The 22,619-nt window shown below is 43.4% G+C and overlaps 3 protein-coding genes across 3 annotated transcripts; 2 read left to right on the top strand and 1 right to left on the bottom strand.

The window, feature by feature from the left end:
- Positions 1-2,088: 2,088 nt before the first annotated feature.
- LOC116180726 (protein takeout-like) lies at positions 2,089-3,204 on the bottom strand. The gene is made up of 4 exons (XM_031500845.1): positions 3,054-3,204; positions 2,766-3,006; positions 2,580-2,719; positions 2,089-2,534 (listed from the first exon to the last, which is right to left on the bottom strand). The coding sequence occupies exons 1-4, from the start codon at positions 3,103-3,105 to the stop codon at positions 2,233-2,235; spliced, it is 735 nt and encodes a 244-aa protein (XP_031356705.1). The 5' UTR covers positions 3,106-3,204; the 3' UTR covers positions 2,089-2,232.
- Positions 3,205-7,624: 4,420 nt separating this feature from the next.
- LOC116180011 lies at positions 7,625-13,214 on the top strand. The gene is made up of 11 exons (XM_031499833.1): positions 7,625-7,771; positions 7,819-7,911; positions 7,959-8,106; positions 8,158-8,297; positions 8,344-8,641; positions 9,709-9,773; positions 12,197-12,274; positions 12,326-12,418; positions 12,467-12,599; positions 12,649-12,788; positions 12,836-13,214. The coding sequence occupies exons 1-11, from the start codon at positions 7,717-7,719 to the stop codon at positions 13,135-13,137; spliced, it is 1,545 nt and encodes a 514-aa protein (XP_031355693.1). The 5' UTR covers positions 7,625-7,716; the 3' UTR covers positions 13,138-13,214.
- Positions 13,215-18,675: 5,461 nt separating this feature from the next.
- LOC116181305 (juvenile hormone acid O-methyltransferase-like) lies at positions 18,676-20,026 on the top strand. Its single transcript, XM_031501623.1, has 3 exons — positions 18,676-19,349; positions 19,398-19,675; positions 19,725-20,026. Exons 1-3 carry the CDS (start codon positions 18,985-18,987, stop codon positions 19,895-19,897), a joined length of 816 nt encoding a protein of 271 aa, XP_031357483.1. The 5' UTR covers positions 18,676-18,984; the 3' UTR covers positions 19,898-20,026.
- The last annotated feature ends 2,593 nt before the right edge of the window (positions 20,027-22,619 follow it).

The following is a 22,619-nucleotide window of genomic DNA, read 5'->3' as shown; positions in this document are numbered from 1 at the left end:
AGATGGGTAGATGATGCGAAATGAGAAAGAAAAAGAACAACTGGTGGAAAGAACAACAAAACTAGAAGACGAGATGAAAGAAAGAAACAATATAAAGATCACAACAAGAAGAATATGGAGCGAGTAACAAAGAAGGGGGAAATAAGAAAAATACACAAGGTGACACAAGGGAAAATTGGTAGGGGAAAAGGAATAGGGAACAGTGTGAGAAGGAAAAAAGGGAGTTGGGAAAGAAAAAAATGCAGGGTAAAAAAGCTCGCAAAAGACCGAGGTCGTTCCATTTACGAATAGACGGAGAGCGAACCTTGTTGGTCTCACTCTTCGAGGACGTCAACCTATAGTGGGGGGTATTCGATATCCCCCCAGACTCCACGGTGACAGCTTCCATCGAGAAATGTTTAGCCCTAACGAATTCCATAATGGTTTTTGGGAAAATGATAAGATCCTCTTCTGTTAAATAGTATTCCATAGTACATAACACCGGGAAAAAACATTTTCTTTTGTATTTTGGCCTGTAGAATCCTTAATTTTTAACAGTTTGAAGATTGCGCCCCTAAATCATAAGTTACAGCCCCTTGAATTTTTTTTAAAATTGGTTTTTGGCCTATAACTTTTGATTCAGATGTCCAATCGCCAAAATACGAAACGTTTTGGAATCTACGTAGCTAAATTAATAGGAAAAAGTTTTTTCCCGAACATTTTTGGGGTGGTCGATTTTCGATGAAAAGCAAGGCAGGCCCTTGCCTGTTTTTTGGGTCGGAAAAATGAATTGTCGGAAATCGACCGGAAAAAAACCTTTTCTTTTGTATTTTGGCCTGTAGAATCCATAATTTTTAACAGTTTGTAGATTGCGCCCCTAGATCATGAGTTACAACCCCTTGAATTTTTTTTGAAATTGGTTTTTGGCCTATAACTTTTGATACAGATGTCCAATCGACAAACTACGAGACGTTTTGGAATCTACGTAGCTAAATTAATAGGAAAAAGTTTTTTCCCGAACATTTTTGGGGTGGTCGATCTTCGGTGATAAGCAAGGCTATACACTTGCCTATTTTTTGGATCGGAAAAATGAATTGTCGGAAATCGACCGGGAAAGAACCTTTTCTTTTGTATTTTGGCCTGTAGAATCCATAATTTTTAACAGCTTGAAGATTGCGCCCCTAGATCATAACTTACAGCCCCTTGAATTTTTTTTGAAATTGGTTTTTTGCCTATAACTTTTGATTCAGAGGTCCAATCGACAAAATACGAGACGCTTTGGAATCTACGCAGTTAAATTAATAGGAAAAAGTTTTTTCCCGAACATTTTTGGGGTGGTCGATCTTCGGTGATAAGCAAGGCTATACACTTGCCTATTTTTTGGATCGGAAAAATGAATTGTCGGAAATCGACCGTAAAAAAACGTTTTCTTTTGTATTTTGGCCTGTTGAATCCATAATTTTTAACAGTTTGAAGATTGCGCCCCTAGATCATAACTTACAGCCCCTTGAATTTTTTTTCGAAATTGGTTTTTTGCCTATAACTTTTGATTCAGACGTCCAATCGACAAAATAGGAGACGTTTTGGAATCTACGTAGCTAAATTAATAGGAAAAAGTTTTTCCCGAACATTTTTGGGGTGGTCAATCTTCGGTCGTAAGCAAGGCTATACACTTGCCTATTTTTTGGAACGGAAAAATGAATTGTCGGAAATCGACCGGGAAAAAACATTTTCTTATGTATTTTGGCCTGTGGAATCGATAATTTTTAACGGTTTGAAAATTGGACTGCTAGATCAAAAGTTACAGTCACTTGAATTTATTTTGAAATTGGTTTTTGGCCTATAACTTTTGATACAGATGTCCAATCGACAAACTACGAGACGTTTTGGAATCTACGTAGCTAAATTAATAGGAGAAAAAGTTTTTTCCAGAAAGTTTTTGGGGTGGTCGATTTTCGATGAAAGGCAAGGCTATATACTTGCCTATTTTTTGTGTCGAATAAATGAATTGTCCGAAATCGACCGGGAAAAAACGTTTTCTTATAGATTTTGGCCTGTAGAATCCATAACTTCAAACAGTTTGTCCGTTGTCAAGTTTTAATAGTCTACTGTAGTTGATTCGTATATTGAAAGTATTTATTTTTTGATATGGGATTACATTTTGGTTAAGGCTTGCTCGATTTCCTACCGATTAATTAAGACCATTTGTTCACGGCAAAAAGATGTCCACCATATGCCCCAGTAGAAATTGTGTTACGGAAGAAACAGGTCATCGTACGGAACCTTTCGAAATATCAGGTTACCGACATTCTTAAAAACTGCCCCCAAGGCGTCCTCGTACGCATACTTCACGTCCTCAAAGATCTCCTTCCAATTCTCGTTTAGTATCTTATTCATTTCCGGCCCCAACTTTGGATCTCCGTTGAATAAATTCTTGAAATCGAATTCCACCTTATCGGGGATCAGCTGAACCTTTAGGCTCGTTATTTCCACGTACTTGACGCCATTCCTCTCGGAAACCTCCCCAATTTGTCGGGTGGGCACCTTTAGGTTGTCTACGGCACGATTGTAGTCGCAAGTTCTCGACGAACCTTACCTACGTAGCTGAATTGTGCACTCCCCTTCTCCAACAATGGGGAGAAGCAGTATCCTCCCGTTCAGCTTGTAGTGGGATGTCACGTACGTTTCCTTTAGGATATACGTCACGTTTATGTTGAATTGGTGGTCGGTCACAAGGGAGCTGGAAAAGGACGGATTGAACTACAAGTACCTACTCCCCGACCCACCTAAGGTCCACAACTTCCGCCGAGGGTATGTTGAACAGTTGCCAGTTCTGGTAATTCTGAACGACTCGCACGACGCCCGTACCCTCTCCGATCGTCATGTTGGCCACGGTGATCGGTTGGGTGGACTCGAGCTTAAATTCCTTTATACCCGTGCCCATAACCTGATAGGCCCTTTCGATCGCCGACTTCAAGCATTCGTTTATCTTCGGATCTGAACGGCTGCATTTTTTAAATTCGGCAGCTGAAACGAAACCGCTTAGTCTTCGCCAACTGATGCGAGTAACTTACGTAATTGTAATGCCGTAGTGACCGCTAAAAAGGAAAACGTGTACAACATCATCTTTTCCTCTGTCGACTAATTGCACAACCTTCCTTATATTTATGCAGTAATTACTGCATTAACACCCACGTTCATTGATGACACCTGTTAAATGCATCTATTATCTAATTATTGAGTAGATTTGCATGTTTTTATAGCAAAAAGGTTTAAAATTATTAGTTTTCATATACCGAGCGTTTTTTTTGCGAATCATTACACCATTATCGATTGTTTCAAGGGCTACTACAATTAAACAAAACGGTCATAGCCTTTTTAACACGCAGTATGTAAAGCGTATTTAAATTAGATAGCCTTCAACAAACAGTATTGCATAAGTAATCAAAATTGCATTCCTTAGTCTCTTTTAAGTGCTCGGTTTTGTTTGTCTGTCTCGGAATGGGCTATAATAATAATTATTTTGCACACGCAGTGTTATACTTAACCGCCTGTCCTAATCTAAAATCGTGCTGTAGTAGAAGTAAAATAACCGGAAACGGTCCCAACAAAACATATTGGACCACTTTTTAAATAGGAAATGTTTTTACAATATTTACAATGGAAACTATGGTTTACTTAAATGCTTAGAATCAAACATTCCGCGTAGACGACTCAACGCCAACGGACTTATGGCGAAGCCCATTAGATTAATACTATTTCAGACGTGGGGGCAAAAGGGCTGCGCCCTGGTATCCGGAAATACTTCAAATACCTTGGATCCTTTTGATTCTTGTATGAAACTTTCTTGAATCCTTTTTGAAACCCTCTTAACGCTACTTGATCCTCTGTAATTATTTGCGAATTTTTAGATAAAGTCGAAATCTTTGATATTTTGATAGTTATGATAGGCATTACATATCATAGAAGATCTACAGGGTGTCAAAATTAGAGGATTGAATTTTCCAATAAACGGCATCGCTAGAGGAATTGAAAAAATTCGTAAGTCATTGGTGGAATGAATTAATGATCTTCTTCGCGTCATTTGATTTCTATAGCGCGTTGTCCTCTTAACCGCTTTTCGGTTCCGGACAGTCGCACATAAAAATAGCTAGGGATCATTTTATCTCAGTCGGGATCCCCAGTAAACGAAAACCAGATGACCGTTTCCCTACATCCATGAAATCATACGCACAAAAATCTCGTAATGTGCTGGGGGGGTATTTCATACCCCCCCCCCCTCTTGGTGTTGAAAGTACACTAATTTCTGAAGCCTGTCGTGATCCTAGAGGAAAGGACCTTTGAATCTGCCCTTTTGACTTCTGTTTTTGGTTGGCCACATAACACCGAGGGGTCTGGGGGGTATGGAATACCCCCCCCAGTAAACCAAAATCAAATGACGGTTTTCCTACACCCATGAAATCATACGCACAAAAATCTCGTAATATACTGGGGGGTATTTCATGCCCCCCCCCCCCCCCCTGGTGTTAGGTTTTTTTTCCAAAAATAAGGTAAGCCGAATCCTGTCGTGATACTGAGAAAGGGACCTTTAAATCTGCCTTTTTGGCTTCTGTTTTCTAGTTGAGCATATAACAACGGGGGGTTTTGGAGGTATGGAATACCGCCCAGTAAACGAAAATGAAGTTACCGTTTCCGACATCCATGAAATCATACGCACAAAAATCTCGTATATACTTGGGGGTATTTCATGCCCCCCCCCCCTGGTGTTAGGTTTTTTTCCAAAAATAAGGTAAGCCCTGAATCCTGTCGTGATACTTGAGAAAGGGACCTTTAAATCTGCCTTTTTGGCTTCGTGTTTCTGAGTTGAGCATTAACAACGGGGGGTCTGGGGGGTAATGGAATAACCGCCCAGTAAACGAAAATGAAATTACCGTTTCCCGACATCCATGAAATCATTACGCCGAAAATCTCGTAAATATACTGGGGGGTATTACATACTCCCCCCCCCGCCCTTGGTGTTATTTTTCTTCCAAAATACGTAGGTCCTGAAGCCTGTCGTGATACTGAGAAAAGGACTTTTAAATCTGCCTTTTTGGCTTCTGTTTCTAGTTGAGCATATAACAACGGGGTCTGGAGGGTATGGAATACCCCCCAGTAAACGAAAATGAAATGACCGTTTCCCGACATCCATTGAAATCATACGCACGAAAATCTCGTAATATACTGGGGGGTATTTCCTGCCCCCCCCCCCCCCTCTTGGTGTTATGTTTTTTTCCAAAAATAAGGTAAGCCCTGAAGCCTGTCGTGATACTTGAGAAAGGGACCTTTAAATCTGCCTTTTTGGCTTTAATTTCCATTTGAGCATATAACACCGGGGGGTCTGGGGGGTATGGAATACCCCCCACTAAACGAAAATGAAATGACCGTCTCCCGACATCCATGAAATCATACGCACGAAAATCTCGTAATATACTGGGGGGTATTTCATGCTCCCCCCCCCCTTGGTGTTATGTTTTTTCCCAAAAATAAGGTAAGCCCTGAAGCCTGTCGTGATACTTGAGAAAGGGACCTTTAAATCTGCCTTTTTGGCTTCTGTTTCTAGTTGAGCATATAACAACGGGGGGTCTGGAGGGTATGGAATACCCCCCAGTAAACGAAAATGAAATGACCGTTTCCCGACATCCATGAAATCATACGCACGAAAATCTCGTAATATACTGGGGGGTATTTCATGCTCCCCCCCCTCTTGGTGTTATGTTTTTTTCCAAAAATAAGGTAAGCCCTGAAGCCTGTCGTGATACTTGAGAAAGGGACCTTTAAATCTGGCTTTTTGGCTTTAATTTCCATTTGAGCATATAACACCGGGGGGTCTGACCCCCCAGTAAACGAAAATGAAATGACCGTTTCCCGACATCCATGAAATCATAAGCACGAAAATCTCGTAATATACTGGGGGGTATTACATACTCCCCCCCCCCCGCCTTTGGTGTTATTTTTTCTCCCAAAATACGCTACGTCCTGAAGCCTGCCTTGATACTTGAGAAAAGGACCTTTAAATCGACAGGCTTCAGGACCTAGCGTATTTTGGAAAAAAAAAACACCAAGAGGGTGGTGTAAAACCCTCCGGTATATTACCCCTCCAGATCCCTCGGTGATATGTTTTTTTTTCGAAATACGCTAAGCCCTAAGGCCTGTCGTGGTACTAAGGGTGTGTCTGGGTCGTTCGTCCTTGGTTCAGGGGAGCAATCTGAGAAAGAGCCCATATGTTCTGGAGCATCCGTGCACGTGGTTCCATTGAATGTTGTTGACCAGGTGGAGGGGGGTGGGAGCGCTTTCCTCGGCTGGCAGGGTTCCGCGTGAATCCGCGTTGTAGCAGAACGCGAGCACCAGTCGACCGTGGAAGGTCAGAGGCACGTCCTCAGGGTATCCAAGGTGATAGCTGTGTTATACGAGCTCCCGGATGACACGGCCACCGCCTTGAAGCGCCTCCATAGGCAAAATCCTAGTTTCAAGACGAACCTATGGTGGACGTTTCTCCGCAAGGAGGAACGTGGTAGGGTCCTCCTCTCATATGGTGTCGATGATGATGTCCTATGGGCACTCCAGCGGCAGAACTTTCGTGCACAGGCGATCTCGTCGCTCTAAGACTTGGGGTATTCCATACCCCCAGAGCGAGGATCTTCCCCATTACAGTACCCCTCTAAGGACAGAAGCTACACTTCACGAGCTCCTGGTGTTAGTTTTATGGTTCCTTTCGATGGAGTGATCGTTGGTATGCGTTTTGGGGAAGAATGTAGAACTGTGGAGTCTGGGGGATATGAAATACCTCCAAGAACACGATCCTCTTCTCTATAAAAGGTCTTCGTGTATACTGGTGGGTATTCCATATCCCTCAGTGGTACATTATTCCCCATCACATCCACCCCTAAGGATTGTTGTGGTAGTTCTTTGTAAGGAACTACAGATTCCACATTTCCTAACGAGAATTCCATACTCCACGAACTGCTGGTGTTATCTTTTATGGTCCCTTTCAAAAAATGAGGGTTGATATGTTATGTGCAGTATACGTCTTGGGGAAAAATGTAGAACCGGGAGGTCTGGGGGGTATGGAATACCCTCCAGGATCAGGACTCTCTTCCCTATAATTCTCCTAATGTCTTCGTATATACTGGGGGCCCGAGATTATCCTAAAAGTTGCTCCCTTGTGAGAGACAGGATTCAAAACGGGGTGACCAATCAATTTTTCAACTCTTACCTTCCTCTACATCTTCGGTTACCAAAAACCAAGAATAAGTAAGGCAAGAGGATCTCCTATCCATTTTCCCTCAAGTGAAGTCCTTCCAAAACTGCCACATTTCCTTTTCAGCCCTTAAGGCCTCTTCTTCGACTTCCTCTGGCACAATATCCAAGTAACTAAGACGCCCAGCAATACTTTCTTTCTCAAAACTCAAGACCCCATCCGCCTAGTGATTTTCTATGACATTTTTTACCGAAAATCACACTCTTCATTGGCATTTTCCGTTTTTCTTCTAGGAACTGGGCCAGCGCGAAGATTGTAGAGTTCCCCAATTAAGGGGAACGATTTTAAACGACCCTCACATTAAGAAAGATACTGTTATCGTCTAATGGTAATGGTAAGTCCAATAATTAAGTGCGAGACACCGTGTCCTTGCTCACCTTGGCGTCTCGATCAAATAAAAGGAAGTGGCCGCGTTTTCGTCTCTCATCAAGTCAGACATGAAGTGGTTCCTGCTGTACTTCTTGGCGGTCGGTGTCGTAGCCTTAGAATTACGTAAGGAGGTAAACGCGAGCCTAAGAACACTTAACGATTCGTTTCAGCACCCGATTTTCCGAAATGCAAACGTTCCGATCCCAAACTGAACGATTGTATGAAAACGGCGATCGAAGGGGCACTCAAGCTCATGGAGAAAGGTAAAGATTGCTGTCCAGCGTTGTTTACTTATCCTTTCTCCCGATAGGTTTGCCGGAATTTAAGGTCGAGCCCATTCAGCCGATCACTGTTCCCAGCTTGACCATCGGTCAAGGGAAGGGCCCCGTGCAAGTCGTGCAGAACTACGAAAACTTTAAGATCTACAATTTACCGTCGGCGAAAGTTGCAGATCTTAGGTAGGTGGTAAATAACTGGCGTCTTTTAAACGCGATTTTTCTCCTCCCCAGCTCCAGGCTTTCCGACAGCGAGTTCAAGATGAACATCACGTTCCTCTTCAAAGAGGTGTACCTGGCGTCCCAGTATAAGCTGAACGGGAAGATACTTCTCCTCCCCATTGTTGGAGAGGGAGACTGCACAATTAAACTAAGTGAGTAGCCAATGTTCATGCGGTCATTACTAATAATCGCGAATAGTGAATGCCAAGGTGCCAATGGAGATGGTTGGTCGGTTTTTCGAAAAGAAGGGTGTTAAGTACGCGGAAATCTCGGACATAAAGGTTCACCTCGGTGGCGATAAGGTGGAGTTCGATTTCAAGAACTTATTCAACGGCGATCCGCGTTTGGGCCCGGAAATGAACAGGATACTTAACGAGAATTGGAAGGAGATCTTCGATGACGTGAAGTATGCTTACGACGAGGCTTTCGGTGCCATTTTTAAAAATATTGTCAACCTGATAGTGAGAAAGGTGCCATACGATGAATTACTCCCCATGTAAGATACACTTGTACAATTTTGTTTTGTATTTTATCCAATACAGATTCTAGCATAATTTTGTTTTTACCGAAAAGGCCGAAAAAAATTAATAGCAATTTAAAAACATTTTCCATTATTGCATCTTTTAAAAAACAAGAGAGTCAAATATAAAGCAGCGTAGTACTTGAACTACAGATTCAGTTTTGAACCCCTATCTGGACACCCCCCATAGAATAAGGAAATAGGTACCCGGAGGAAATTACACAATACTGTCTAGAATTTTACAACCACCAAAACTGACTGTCTTTCGCCAAAATGGTAACCAAAAAGCGACCGTACAACAATTCCCTTTTTCATTCCTTCTCTATCGCACTCTCAATTTCTTCACCTCCACTTCCACGCGCCTTTCCCGTAAGTATGTCTTCATCCTCTTTGAATTCTTCTCCCAATTCCCTGATTTCCTTTTTGCACTCCTGTTAGTGGACTTCCTGTTGGTCTTTCCTATATGGACTACCCCCAGCATACACGAGGACCCTATTAAAATTATAAGGAATAAGAGAATCGTATTCCTAGGAGGCATTCTATATTCCACAGACTAACACCAGGACCTCGGTGATTATTGAAGTCAGAAAATGTAGATTCTGCAGTTCCCTACGCGAAAGTACTACAACAGTCCTTAGGGATGAGTGTGATGGGGAAGAACGAAGCACCGGGGGGTCTGGGGGGTATGGAATAACCCCCCATCATACACGAGGACCTTATTAAAATTATAGGGAGTAAGACAATCGTATTCCTAGGGGGTATTCCATATCCGTCAGACTAACACCAGGACCTCGGTGATTATTGAAGTCAGAAAATGTACATTCTGCAGTTCCCTACGCGAAAGTACTACAACAGTCCTTAGGGATGAGTGTGATGGGGAAGAAAGAAGCACCGGGGGGTATGGAATACCCCCCAGCATACACGAGGACCTTATTAAAATTATAGGGAGTAAGACAATCGTATTCCTAGGGGGTATTCCATATCCCTCAGACTAACACCAGGACCTCGGTGATTATTGAAGTCAGAAAATGTAGATTCTGCAGTTCCCTACGCGAAACTACCACAACAGTCCTTAGGGATGAGTGTGATGGAGAAGAACGTAGCACCGGTGGGTCTGGGGGGTATGGAATAACCCCCCATCATACACGAGGACCTTATTAAAATTATAAGGAGTGGGATAATCGTATTCCTAGGGGGTATTCCATATCCCTCAGACTAACACCAGGACCTCGGTGATTATTGAAGTCAGAAAATGTAGATTCTGCAGTTCCCTACGCGAAACTACCACAACAGTCCTTAGGGATGAGTGTGATGGGGAAGAAAGAAGCACCGGGGGGTCTGGGGGGTATGGAATACCCCCCAGCATACACGAGGACCTTATTAAAATTATAGGGAGTGAGATAATCGTATTCCTAGGGGGTATTCCGTATCCCTTAGACTAACACCAGGACCTCCGTGAGTATTGAAGTCAGAAAATGTGATTCTGCAGTCACGCGAGTCCTTAGGGATGAGTGTGATAGATTCTGCAGTTCCTTACGCGAAACTACCACAACAGTCCTTAGGGATGAGTGTGATGAGGAAGAATGTAGCACCGGGGGGTCGGGGGGGTATGGAATACCCCCCAGAATACACGAGGACCTTATTAAAATTATAGGGAGTAAGACAATCGTATTCCTAGGGGGTATTCCATATCTCTCAGACTAACACCAGGACCTCGGTGATTATTGAAGTCAGAAAATGTACAAGTACGAAATGTAATTCTGCAGTTCCCTACGCGAAACTACCACAACAGTCCTTAGGGATGAGTGTGATGGGGAAGAAAGAAGCACAGGGGGGTCTGGGGGGTATGGAATACCCCCCAGCATACACGAGGACCTAATTAAAATTATAGGGAGTGAGATAATCGTATACCTAGGGGGTATTCCGTATCCCTTAGACTAACACCAGGACCTCCGTGAGTATTGAAGTCAGAAAATGTACATTCTGCAGTTCCCTACGCGAAAGTACTACAACAGTCCTTAGGGATGAGTGTGATGGGGAAGAAAGAAGCACCGGGGGGTCTAGGGGGTATGGAATACACCCCAGCATACACGAGGTGATGGGGAAGAACGAAGCACCGGGGGGTCTGGGGGGTATGGAATACCCCCCAGCATACACGAGGACCTTATTAAAATTATAGGGAGTAAGACAATCGTATTCCTAGGGGGTATTCCGTATCCCTTAGACTAACACCAGGACCTCCGTGAGTATTGAAGTCAGAAAATGTAGATTCTGCAGTTCCCTACGCGAAACTACCACAACAGTCCTTAGGGATGAGTGTGATGGGGGAAAACGTAGCACCGGGGGGTCTGGGGGGTGTGGAGTAACCCCCAGGATACACGAGGACCTTATTAAAATTATGGGGAGTAAGATAATCTTATTACTAGGGGGTATTCCATATTCATCAGACTAGCACCAGGACCTAGGTGAGTATTGAAGTCAGAAAATGCAGTTCCTTACGCGAAACTACCACAACAGTCCTTAGGGATTATGGTGAAGAACGTAGCACCGGGGGGGGGGGGGGGGGGGGTCTGGAGGGTATGGAATACCCCCCAGGAACACGACCCTAAAAACCGGGGGGTCTGCGGGGCAAACCTCCAGAATTGTATATCTTTGCTTCCTATCCTCTGTTTCCCCCCTCCGCCCCGCCGTCTCACTCCATCTGTCCTCTGTTTAGCGGTTAATCTAAACTCCCAATTTTTCTCTCTTTGCTTTTCTGTATTCATGCGGCAACTCGTCAGATCTGTACATTGCGCGCCCCTTTAACTTTTCCTTATAATTTCCCCTTCCTTTTCCCATGTCAATTCCCCGATTACCATATCTTATTTCTTTCTATTTCTATTGTTCTCGCCTTTTTTACACTCGTTTCTACTTTCTTTTACTCATTCCTCATACCCGATTGCGCCATCCCTTGTCTCCTTTACTCTCTACCTCTGTTCCCTCCTCTCAATCCAGCGCAGCTACCGATAACTTATCTTGACAGAACCATGGAACTGATGGAACGATTGGAAAATGGATATTTCTGCACTCGAGAGGGGTAGTGGACAAACTCTCAGTATTTCACTACAATTTTTGATCCTAGATCTTTTGTATGTAGTAACAGTAATAACCTGGTTTTTTGTACCAACCAGTGCACTAGTTATGGGTCATTCGGCACAGTTTAGTAGTCACGGCCATCTCACACCTTCATGGTGTACGGTAGAACCTTCGCGTTTAGATCATGACAATTCAATGGTCAACCATCGTCATGTCTAAGTACCAGACGCCCTTGGGCCTATAACCTGATAAAGTCTTTTTGCTACTCTCGTTCAAACGAAACTAACCTTTATCCGGTTAGATCTTCGAGGCCCTTTTCGACAAGCTACTATACTCGCAATTTTAAACTTGCGGTAATTGTTTCAAGTTTAAACGAATTAAAAAATCGAACAAGCGGAGTGGTATTAGTACTTGTTAACCTTCGCACTAAATTAACACAATTATTGCGAAAGTAAGTACACAAGTGCAAGACAACGATGCTGTACCTGTCGATTTTGTGCGCTCTCCCAACCATCTCGTACGCTTTACAATTACGCAAGTTGAAGACAACGACTTTAGTTCGAAAACTAACCGACTCTTTTTCAGCGCCCAATTTCCTAAAATGCAAACGGTCCGATCCAAAAATCAACGACTGTCTGAAACCGGCGGTGGGGCGAGCAATCCACATCATGGCGGAAGGTTGAAATTACTCTTACGTTAGCTTCTCTAAGCGCCTTCCCTCTGCAGGTATGCCGGATTTCAAGATCGAGCCCATACAGCCCATTAGGGTGCCCAGTTTGAAGATTGAGGGGAGCGTCACCCAAAGCTACGAAGATTTCCAAATCTTCAACGTACCATCGGCGAAGATTACGCACCTTGAGTAAGTACCCTCGCGATTTTCCCCGGATGTTACCACCTCCATCCGCCAGCTCCTCCATAACCGACGACGAGTTCAACCTGAACCTGACGGTCTTCTTGAAAGACATCCATATAGCGGCCAGGTATAAACTGCAAGGGCAAATTCTGCTTCTTCCCATTGTTGGAGAAGGTAACTGCACGACTGATCTCAGTAAGTGAAGGACGAATGTTAACCAATTGATAATGACGGTGTCGCAGGGAATGCCAAAGTTAGTTTGGCACTAAGTGGTGTGCCAACCGAGAAGACAGGGAGAAAGAACGTTGAGATTCGGAGCCTAAAAGTCAATTTGGACCCTGAAAAGGTCGAATTCGACTTCGAAAATCTCTTCAACGGTGACACTCAGTTGGGGCCGCAAATGAACAGGATTATGAACGAGAACTCGAGGGAGATCTTCAATGACGTTAGGCACGGGTACGAAGAGGCTTTGGGGGCAGTTTTCAAAAATATCGCCAATCTTATCTTCAAAAGGATTCCCTACGACGAGTTGGTTCCATTATAATACCCTAGTGCCATATTCATGGCGTGGATTATAAACTTTTGTGTAAATTAATTACAATAAATTCGGCGATTTGTTTAGCTCTCCTTCAAAACCCTTAAGACCTCCTTTCCTTCTAGCTCCCATGTGATTGGCCCCAGTCACAGCATCGTCGTATGTCCAAAATCCGCTCTGGAGGGAACACCTATGCAAAATATGATCCGCCCGCCAGAGAAAGTAGAGAGAGGAAGGAGGGGGGACAAACAAAAGAAAAACCATGGATAAAGTAATGGAAATTGATGAAAGGGCGGCTAATGAGGCAAGAGAGAAAATAGGAACCGTGAAAGGGCAGTTGATGTAGGGCATCGGAGGATTATGGGAAGAAATTAACAGCAATGGCACAAGGAAAAAAGAGCTGGTAGCAAAAAGCAAAGCAGACAAAGAAAACGGACCAGTGAGTATAGAAAGAAAGAGAACGGAAAAAAGGGAAGACGGAGCGAGAAACGAACAGCAGAAGAAAGGGGCAAAACGGAATAAAGATGAAGATGGTGGTCTGGAATGTGGCGAGGGTACAATAAATTCTGGAAGTTTGCACATGATTTTGTGGAGATGGCGTAAATATGGGGAAGGAATTGGGAGAAAATAAAGACTAGGACACCAAGTTAGTATGTACATATGGAAGAAGCAACTCGCGAAGAATGAAAACGTAAAAGCAGGATTTCGTGACGAAAACGACTGTACTGATTATCACAGTGAAATCGCCATCTTTCCCTTTGCTGGAAAATACTCCCCCCCCCCCCGCCTCGCGGTTGTATATTTTATCCAAAACAATTAGTGTCTTTTAGTATTCACGGTATACATTCGGTATACTGGAACGACCCCCCCCCTGTGTTGTGTTTGCCCAAAACAAATAGTGTCCCTTCGTAGGTATTCAAGGTATACATTTTTGGAGGCAGGTATTGAACCTCGCATTGGGCGTACCACAAGTCTTATTAATCAAACTTTCGTACACGATTTGGGGGGGGGGGGGGGGCTCGATGGAGCTCCGGTATCCTATTCTTTATTTTCTTCCAGTTCTTTCCTCTTTCCACAATTGCACCCTTGCATATGGAAGAATGTGGAGGGGAGAGGAGCATAAGAGGAAAAAGGAGGGGGTAATATTTGGGGGAGATTTAAGTGCCAGAACAGGGAATATTTTATTATATATATTATATTATAATATTAATACATCATATATTAAAAATGACAAGACAACTCAAATATACACTACGAGAAGGAAACATAAGTCGTATACGGGGGGGGGGGGGGCGGTTATACCTGGGGGGTCGCACCTCCCAGACCCCCGGTTCAGTGTTTACCCAATACAATTAGCGCCCCTAGGTACTGAAACTATTTCTTCGGGAGGGAACCATTGAATCTCGTGATTTCGTGACCAAAAAATTATATCATGATGATAATGATGATTGCAGTGAAAGTATCATCTAATTCTCTTTTACTGGCGGGTACTGGGGGGGGAGGGGGGGTATCATCCAGCATACGAACATTTCTTTCGTGTGAGTGTACAAATTATTTTAAGATGCGTGCAGTGAAAAAGTATTCAAATTGTCCTTTAATGTAGGGTATTCTTGACGTGGAGGGAGGGGGGGGGGGTTAAAATGTGGTACCGAGGGGTGTGGGGAGTATGGGATGTACCCCAGCATATGAATATTTCTTTCGTGAGAGTATACGAATTATTTTAAGATGATTGCAGTGAAAATATCATCGAATTTTCCTTTACTGGAGGGTATCGTTGACTCACTAGGGTGTAGAGGAATGTGGCACCCAGGGGTCTGGGGGGTATGGGGTACCCCCAGCATACCAATACTGATTCCGTATGAATATATGAATTATTTCACTATGACAATGACGATTGCTGTGAAAGGAAAATCGAATTCTCCATTACGAGAGGGGGGGGGGGGTACCACGAAGGGTCTGGGGGTATGGGATGGACCTCAGCATACGAATATTTCTTTCGTATGAGTAATTTAGTATAAGACTTATTTCATTACGATTTTGAAGGGGTATCGTTGACTGGGGGTGGAGCAATGCGGTACGGAGGGGTCTGGGGTATATGGGATACCCTCCACCCTACGAATACTGCTTTCGTATGCGTATATGATTATTATTTCATGATGATAATGAGGGCTGTAGTAAAAGGATCATCGAATTCTCCCTTACTGGAGGATATCGTTGACTGGGGGTGGAGGAATGTCGTACCAAGGGGTATGGGGGTATGGGATTCACTCCAGCATACGAATATTTCTTTCGTGTAAGTACACGAATTATTATATGATGTTTGCAGTGAAACGATAATCGAATTCTCCCTTACTGTAGGGTATCGTTGACTGGGGGTGGGGGAATGTGGCACGGATGAGTCTGGGGGGGTATGGTATGCACCCCAGCATATTAATATTTCTTTCGTGAGAGTATACGAATTATTTTAAGATGATTGCAGTGAAAAGATCATCGAATTTTCCTTTACTGGAGGGTATCGTCAACTGGGCGCGAGAGGGGGGGGGGCAACGAGGGGTGTGGGATGGACCCCAGGATACAAATATTTCTTTCGCATGAGTAATTAAGTATAGGACTTATTTCATGACGATTGTAGCGAAAGGATCATAGAATTCGACTTTACTGAAGGAGATCGTTGACTGGGGGGGGGGGGGGGGGGCTGTGGTGGCGAGGAATCTTTGAGGATAATTATTTCAAATGAGCGTATGAATTGTTTCATGATGATTGCAGTAAAAAGATCAAAATGTCATCTAATTCTCCTTTACACTGGCGAGTGTCGTTGACTGAGGGAATGTGGTACCGAAAGGTCTGGTGGGTATGGGATGCCCCCCTCCCCCAAGCATACGAATACTTCTGTCGTATGTGTATATGAATTATTCCATGATGTTCATGATGGATTGCAGTGAAAGCATCATCGAACTCTCCTTTACTGGAGTGTATTGTTGACTGGGGGGACAGTCCCCCCAGACCCACGGTCATATACGTTTATCCAAAACTATGATTACCTCTAAGTCTCTTGCTATACATTTCGGGAAGGGGCCCTTCCTAATGTATCACGTTTGGCTGTGGGGTCTTAGAGTTTGTGCAGGAATGCGGTACGGGGGGGGGGGGGATAGAAACCCCCTAGCATACCAAAAGGACCCCCCTCCCCAGCATGCAAATACTGCTTTCGTATGAGTATACGGCATATTTCATGATCATTGCGGTAAAAGGGTCATCGAATTCTCATTTACTTGAGGGGGAAGGAAGGGGGGAGGCATGTAGTGACGAGGGGCCGGGTAGGGATCTGAATTTTTTCATTATAGCCACATCCTCCGAGATCAGTCGGCCACCCCGACTGACCATCACTATAGACTTGAGGAGTTGCAGTTTCCTTACCACACCTACGAACTCCCACAGAAGAAGCACTTCTTAAAGATAAATAGTTAATGTGAAGATGGATCTATCACTTTTGCATACTTTCAGCTTGTTCGGCATTAAATTAGGCCAGCTATTAAATTTCAATGCAAAATCAATAGTTTGAGACCACAAACCTAGGCAGAATAAAGGTCTGATGGGGTATATCAAGCCTCAACTCTGCCTAGGTTAGACATCTATCACTTTTGCATACTTTCAGCTTGTTCGACATTAAATTAAGCCAGCAATTAAAGTTCAATGCACAATCAATAGTTTTGAGGCCACAAACCTAGGCAGAATAAAGGCCTGATGGGGTATATCAAGCCTCAACTCTGCCTAGGTTTGACATCTATCACGTATATCAAGCCTCAACTTCTTTCGAATGAGTATAGAAAGTAGTTCATAAATGCAGTGAAAGGATCATCGAATTTTCTTTGACTGCAAGGTATCGTTGGGGGGGGGGGGGGGGGGGTCGTCTGAGCATATGAATTATTTCATGATTGCAGAGAAAATATCAAAGGATCATCGAATTCTCCTTTCTTTCGTTTGAATATACGAATTCCTTTATTTCATGATGATCAAATTCGCCTTTACTGGAGGATCTCGTTGACGAGGGGAAGGGGGTATTGGGAGGGGGGGGGGTTATTCCATACCCCTCAGCTCTCCTAGCATACGAATATTTCTTTTGTATGAGCATACGAATTATTTCACGTAGAATGCAGTGAAAAGATCATCAAAATCTCCTTTACTGAAGGGGATCGTTCACTGGGGGGGGGGGGGGGGTAGAGGACTGTGGCGGCGAGGAATCTGGGCGGATATTTATTTCGAATGAGCGTATGAATTGTTTCATGATGATTGCAGTAAAAAGATCAAAAGATCATCTAGTTTTCCTTTACACTGGTGAGTGTCGTTGACTGAGGAAATATGGTACCGAAAGGTCTGGTGGGTATGGGATGCCCCCCCTCCCCCAAGCATACGAATACTTCTGTCGTATATGTATATGAATTAGTCCATGATGTTCATGATGGATTGCAGTGAAAGCATCATCGAACTCTCCTTTACTGGAGTGTATTGTTGCCTGGGGGGGGGGGGGGGGGGGCAGACCCACTGTCATATACGTTTATCCAAAACTGTGATTACCTCTAAGTACTCTTGCTATACATTTCGGGAAGGGGCCCTTCCTAATGTATCATGTTTGGCTGTGGGGTTTTAGAGTTTGTGCAGGAATGCGGTACGGGGGGGGGGGCTTATGGAAACCTCCTAGCATACAAAAAAACCCCCCCCCCCCCCAGCACGCAAATACTGTTTTCGTATGAGTATACGGCATATTTCATGATCATTGCGGTGAAAGGATCATCGAATTCTCATTTACTTGAGGGGAGGGGGGAGGCATGTAGTGACGAGGGGCCGGGTAGGGATCTGAATTTGTTCATTATAGCCACATCCTCCGAGATCAGTCGGCCACCCCGACCGACCATCACTATAGACTTGAGGAGTTGCAGTTCCCTTACCACACCTACGAACTCCCACAGAAGAAGCACTCCTTAACGATAAATAGTTAATGTGAAGATGGATCTGGTTGATCAAGGATAGCCTCCATAGCTAGGATGAGACGCGGTAGTTTCAGGCGCGAGATGCTTCTGGTAATGTTTCAGCTACCAAAAAAACAGGGGTTTCGAGCAGATCCACGTGCTTCTGCGTTCAAAAGAAACCCCGTCGTAGGATTTGCAGAAAAAGAAAGCTGATCTGGACATCCGGTACAGGGACCAATTAAGCATCTTGAAAAAACTTCTCACACGGGAAATGCGCCAAAAACGGCAACATTCTATTCAGTCAGAGCTTTCTGGTAGGTACACACGTCCGTACTGACGCAATAAAGCGGTACCTCGACTTGAGAAGTCGCGGTGAAGAAACAGCAACAAAACATTACTCTGTTTCCCAACGGCAGGGACACACCAAGTGCAAAAAGGTCACGTACAATCTAACTTTTATAATGCGCTGCTAAATAGATGTTAATCTTGCTGTGAAAAAAGCTCTAAGATTTGCGAAACTTACGAATTATCAAGCACTTTTAGGTTACGGGTCAATTCCTCTTCATGATTAGAGTCCTAATCGTTAGTTAGAACGTTAGTTTCTCTGAGTTGTTCTAATGGTATCCGTACTAGTGATTGTATTCTGCCGAATTGGACCCTTCTGGTGTCAACCATTTCCAAGAACTACAGCGTGTTTGCGTAATTTGACCCAGTGACCAATTTGTTTTCATTTGGGCCAGAGGACCATTTGGACATTATCCCACTTCGGTCTACTCTACGAGATAGCACGGTCTAAATGCGTCGTAAACTTTCTGTTATCTATTACTGACGTCATTACGCCGATTACGGTGCCTTAAAATGGGCATCGCGTACCTATTCCGATCCATCCGCAATGTTCAGGCCGGCAAAGTATTGTGAAAATAGGTCGCTGACCGACGAGGATTTTAGGTTCGCGATCGACAACTACTGGAAGTACATGAAGCTGAGGCAGTACTGCGATGTCCTGGAGATCGGTTGCGGACCGGGGAAATCCGCCAGCGAGTGCGTGCTGCCGCTGTTGCCGAAGACGTGCCAAATCTACGTCGGCGTCGACAAGTCGCCCCAGATGGTCGAATACGCCAACGCAAATTACAGCGCCGATCCCAGGCTCCGATTCGACTTGATGGACATCACCACGGACCAGCCTCCGCGACACTTCCTGAACGCCTTCGACCACATCGTGTCGTTCAACTGCTTTCACTTTGTCACCGACCATCGGTAACTCAGCCGCGAGTAAGTCAACGCAGTTAACCGCGTTTGCTGTAGAAAGGCACTGGAAAACGTGTACCTCATGACCAAGCCAGGCGGAAACATCTTCATTTCGTTCCCGGCCAAAAACGCAATCTTCGATGTTTACGTGGCGATGGCCCGGGAAGAGAAGTGGGCACCGTACCTGGGTAGATGCAGGCAAATGCTGACACCGACCCAGTTTTGTGAAGACCCACAAGCCGATTTTAGCGATACGTTAAAAGAGGTCGGATTTTCCAGTGACCTTTGCTTAGTGACTGAGAGAACGTACACGGTCTCTAAGGCAATGCTGTTGGGTAAATATGAAACCCTTCCATTTCCATTTTTAACGCACCGTTCGTCTAGGTTTCATAGAAGCGGTTTGCACCTTTACTATCCCGGAAAACCTCCTGAAGGAATTCTGCCAAGACCATTATAGGCGAATGAAAAAGCAATACAGCGTGTGGCAGAACGACCAAGGAGAAGTGTACCTAAGCTTTCCGTTTATCTTCCTTGTGGCACACGCGGCGAAAGTATGACAATGGAATCATTTTGCGATGATGAGTCATGTAGCAGCCTTTAGAGGTAATTATGGATGCCCTAAATGAACGGCAATGGATACGCGTCCTTGATTATTTATTCTAATAAAATGAGATTTTCTAGTATTATTTAATTAGCAATTGCATCGATAAACCTGGTAAACACTTTCCTACTAAATCGCATATTACACTGTACTTCTAAAAGATAAGAGGATAGAGGAGCAGTTTTTTTGTGATAAGTATAAGTGTCGTAATTGTTAATGATAATTACAAAACCTTATCGGCAACTGCATAGTAGAGCGATTTCCTTTGCAAGTAGAGTCAGAGCCCGTTCCTATGAATAACGTATAGGGCTATAAGTTGCTGCCCCCCTCCCTCCTTCCGCCGTTTCCGAAGGGCTGGCATAGCAGAGGAGCTCTTGAGCAAGCCGTTCCCCCTTTCGAATAGCCTACTCCGTTACCAGACCCCTTTTGAGATTCATTGAACTTCTACAATATTTATATTAAATAGAACCAATAAAAAAAACAATGCTATATAAAACAATTGAAAATATTGAAGTTGCAGGTGTGTTTTTTTGTGTAAATTTTCCCTATCGCTAGAAATTATTTGTGAGGTTTTACTTTCGTATAAAATGAATGTGTTCAAGGGCAATGGGTGTAGATAAGACAAGCGTTTTAAAGTTCGACAAAATTAGTGTGGGGTTTTAACTTCTTTCCTCGCCGCCGTTTCAATACTAGGCTGCATTTGAGAAAAAAACCTTCAGTTCTGGGCCTCGGTATACGGAGGTTTTTTGTAATAATGTCTCCCCCCCCCCCCCCAATTGAACCCATAGCGCTTATCCCATAGCTTTTAAAAAGCATGGAACATAAATTGACGCAAAAGAAATAGTTTTGGGACCACAAACCTAGGCAGAATAAAGGTCTGATGAGGTAAGTCAAGCCTCACCTCTGCCTAGGTTCGACATCCATCACTTTTACGTACTTTCAGCTTGTTCGACATTAAATTAGGCCAGTTATTAAATTTCAATGCAAAAGCAATAGTTTTGAGATCACACACCTAGGTAGAATAAATGTCTGATGGGTTAAATCAAACCTCTACTCTGCCTAGGTTTGACAACTATCATTTTTGAATACTTCCGGCTTGCTCAACTTCAAAATAGGGCAGTTATTAAACTTATACGCAAAAGCAATAGTTTGACACCACAAAACCTAGGCTGAATAAATGTCTGATGGGTTAAGTCAAAGTTCTACTCTGCCTAGGTTTGACAACTATCATTTTTGAATACAACTATCATTTTTGAATACTTCCGGCTTGCTCAACTTCAAAATAGGGCAGTTATTAAACTTATACGCAAAAGCAATAGTTTGACACCACAAAACCTAGGCTGAATAAATGTCTGATGGATTAAGTCAAAGTTCTACTCTGCCTAAGTTTGACAACTATCATTTTTGCATACTTCCAGCTTGCTCAACTTCAAAATAGGGTAGTTATTAAACTTCAACGCAAAAGCAATAGTTTGACACCACAAAACCTAGGCTGAATAAATGTCTGATGGGTTAAGTCAACGTTCTACTCTGCCTAGGTTTGACAACTATCATTTTTGCATACTTCCGGCTTGCTCAACTTCAAAATAGGGCAGTTATCAAATTTCAATGCAAAAGCAATAGTTTGAGACCACAAAACCTAGGCTGAATAAATGTCTGATGGGTTAAGTTAAAGTTCTACTCTGCCTAGGTTTGACAACTATCATTTTTGCATACTTCCAGCTTGCTCAACTTCAAAATAGGGCAGTTATTAAACTTCAACGCAAAAGCAATAGTTTGACACCACACACCTAGGCAGAATAAAGGTCTGATGGGGTAAGTAAATCCTCCACTGTGCCTAGGTTTGACATCTATCACTTTTGCATACTTTCAGCTTGTTCGACATTAAATTAGGCCAGTTATTAAATTTCAATGCAAAAGCAATAGTTTTGGGACCACAAACGTAGGCATAATAAATGTCTGATGAGTTAAGTCAAAGTTCTACTCTGCCTAGGTGTGACAACTATCATTTTTGCATACTTCCGGCTTGCTCAACTTCAAAATATGGCAGTTATTAAACTTCAACGCAAAAACAATAGTTTGAGAGCACAAAACCTAGGCTGAATGAATGTCTGATGGGTTAAGTCAAAGTTCTACTCTGCCTAGGTTTGACAACTATCATTTTTGCATACTTTTGGCTTGTTCAACTTCAAACTAAGGCAGTTATTAAACTTCAATGCAAAAGCAATTGTTTTGAGACCACACACCTAGGCAGAATAAAGGTCTGATGGGGTAAGTAAAACCACCACTGTGCCTAGGTTTGACATCTATCACTTTTGCATACTTTCAGCTTGTTCGGCATTAAACTAAGCCAGCTAGAAAATTTCAATGCAAGATCAATAGTTTTGAGACCACACGCCTAGGCAGAATAAAGATCTGATAGGATAAGTAAAACCTCCACTGTGCCTAGGTTTGACATCTATCACTTATGCATATTTTCAAGCTTGTTCGACATTAAATTAGGTCAGCTATTGAATTTCAATGCAAAAACAATAATTTTGAGACAGAGACCTAGGCAGAATAAAGGTCTGATTGGGTAAGTAAAACCTCCACTGTGCCTAGGATTGACAACTATCATTTTTGCATACTTTCGGCTTGTTCAACTTCAAAATAGAGCAGTTATTATACTTCAATGCAAA

Source organism: Photinus pyralis, unplaced genomic scaffold, assembly GCF_008802855.1.
Source record: "Photinus pyralis isolate 1611_PpyrPB1 unplaced genomic scaffold, Ppyr1.3 Ppyr1.4_LG9, whole genome shotgun sequence".
NCBI lineage: Eukaryota > Metazoa > Arthropoda > Insecta > Coleoptera > Lampyridae > Photinus > Photinus pyralis.
This window is presented reverse-complemented; position numbering and strand designations above follow the sequence as displayed.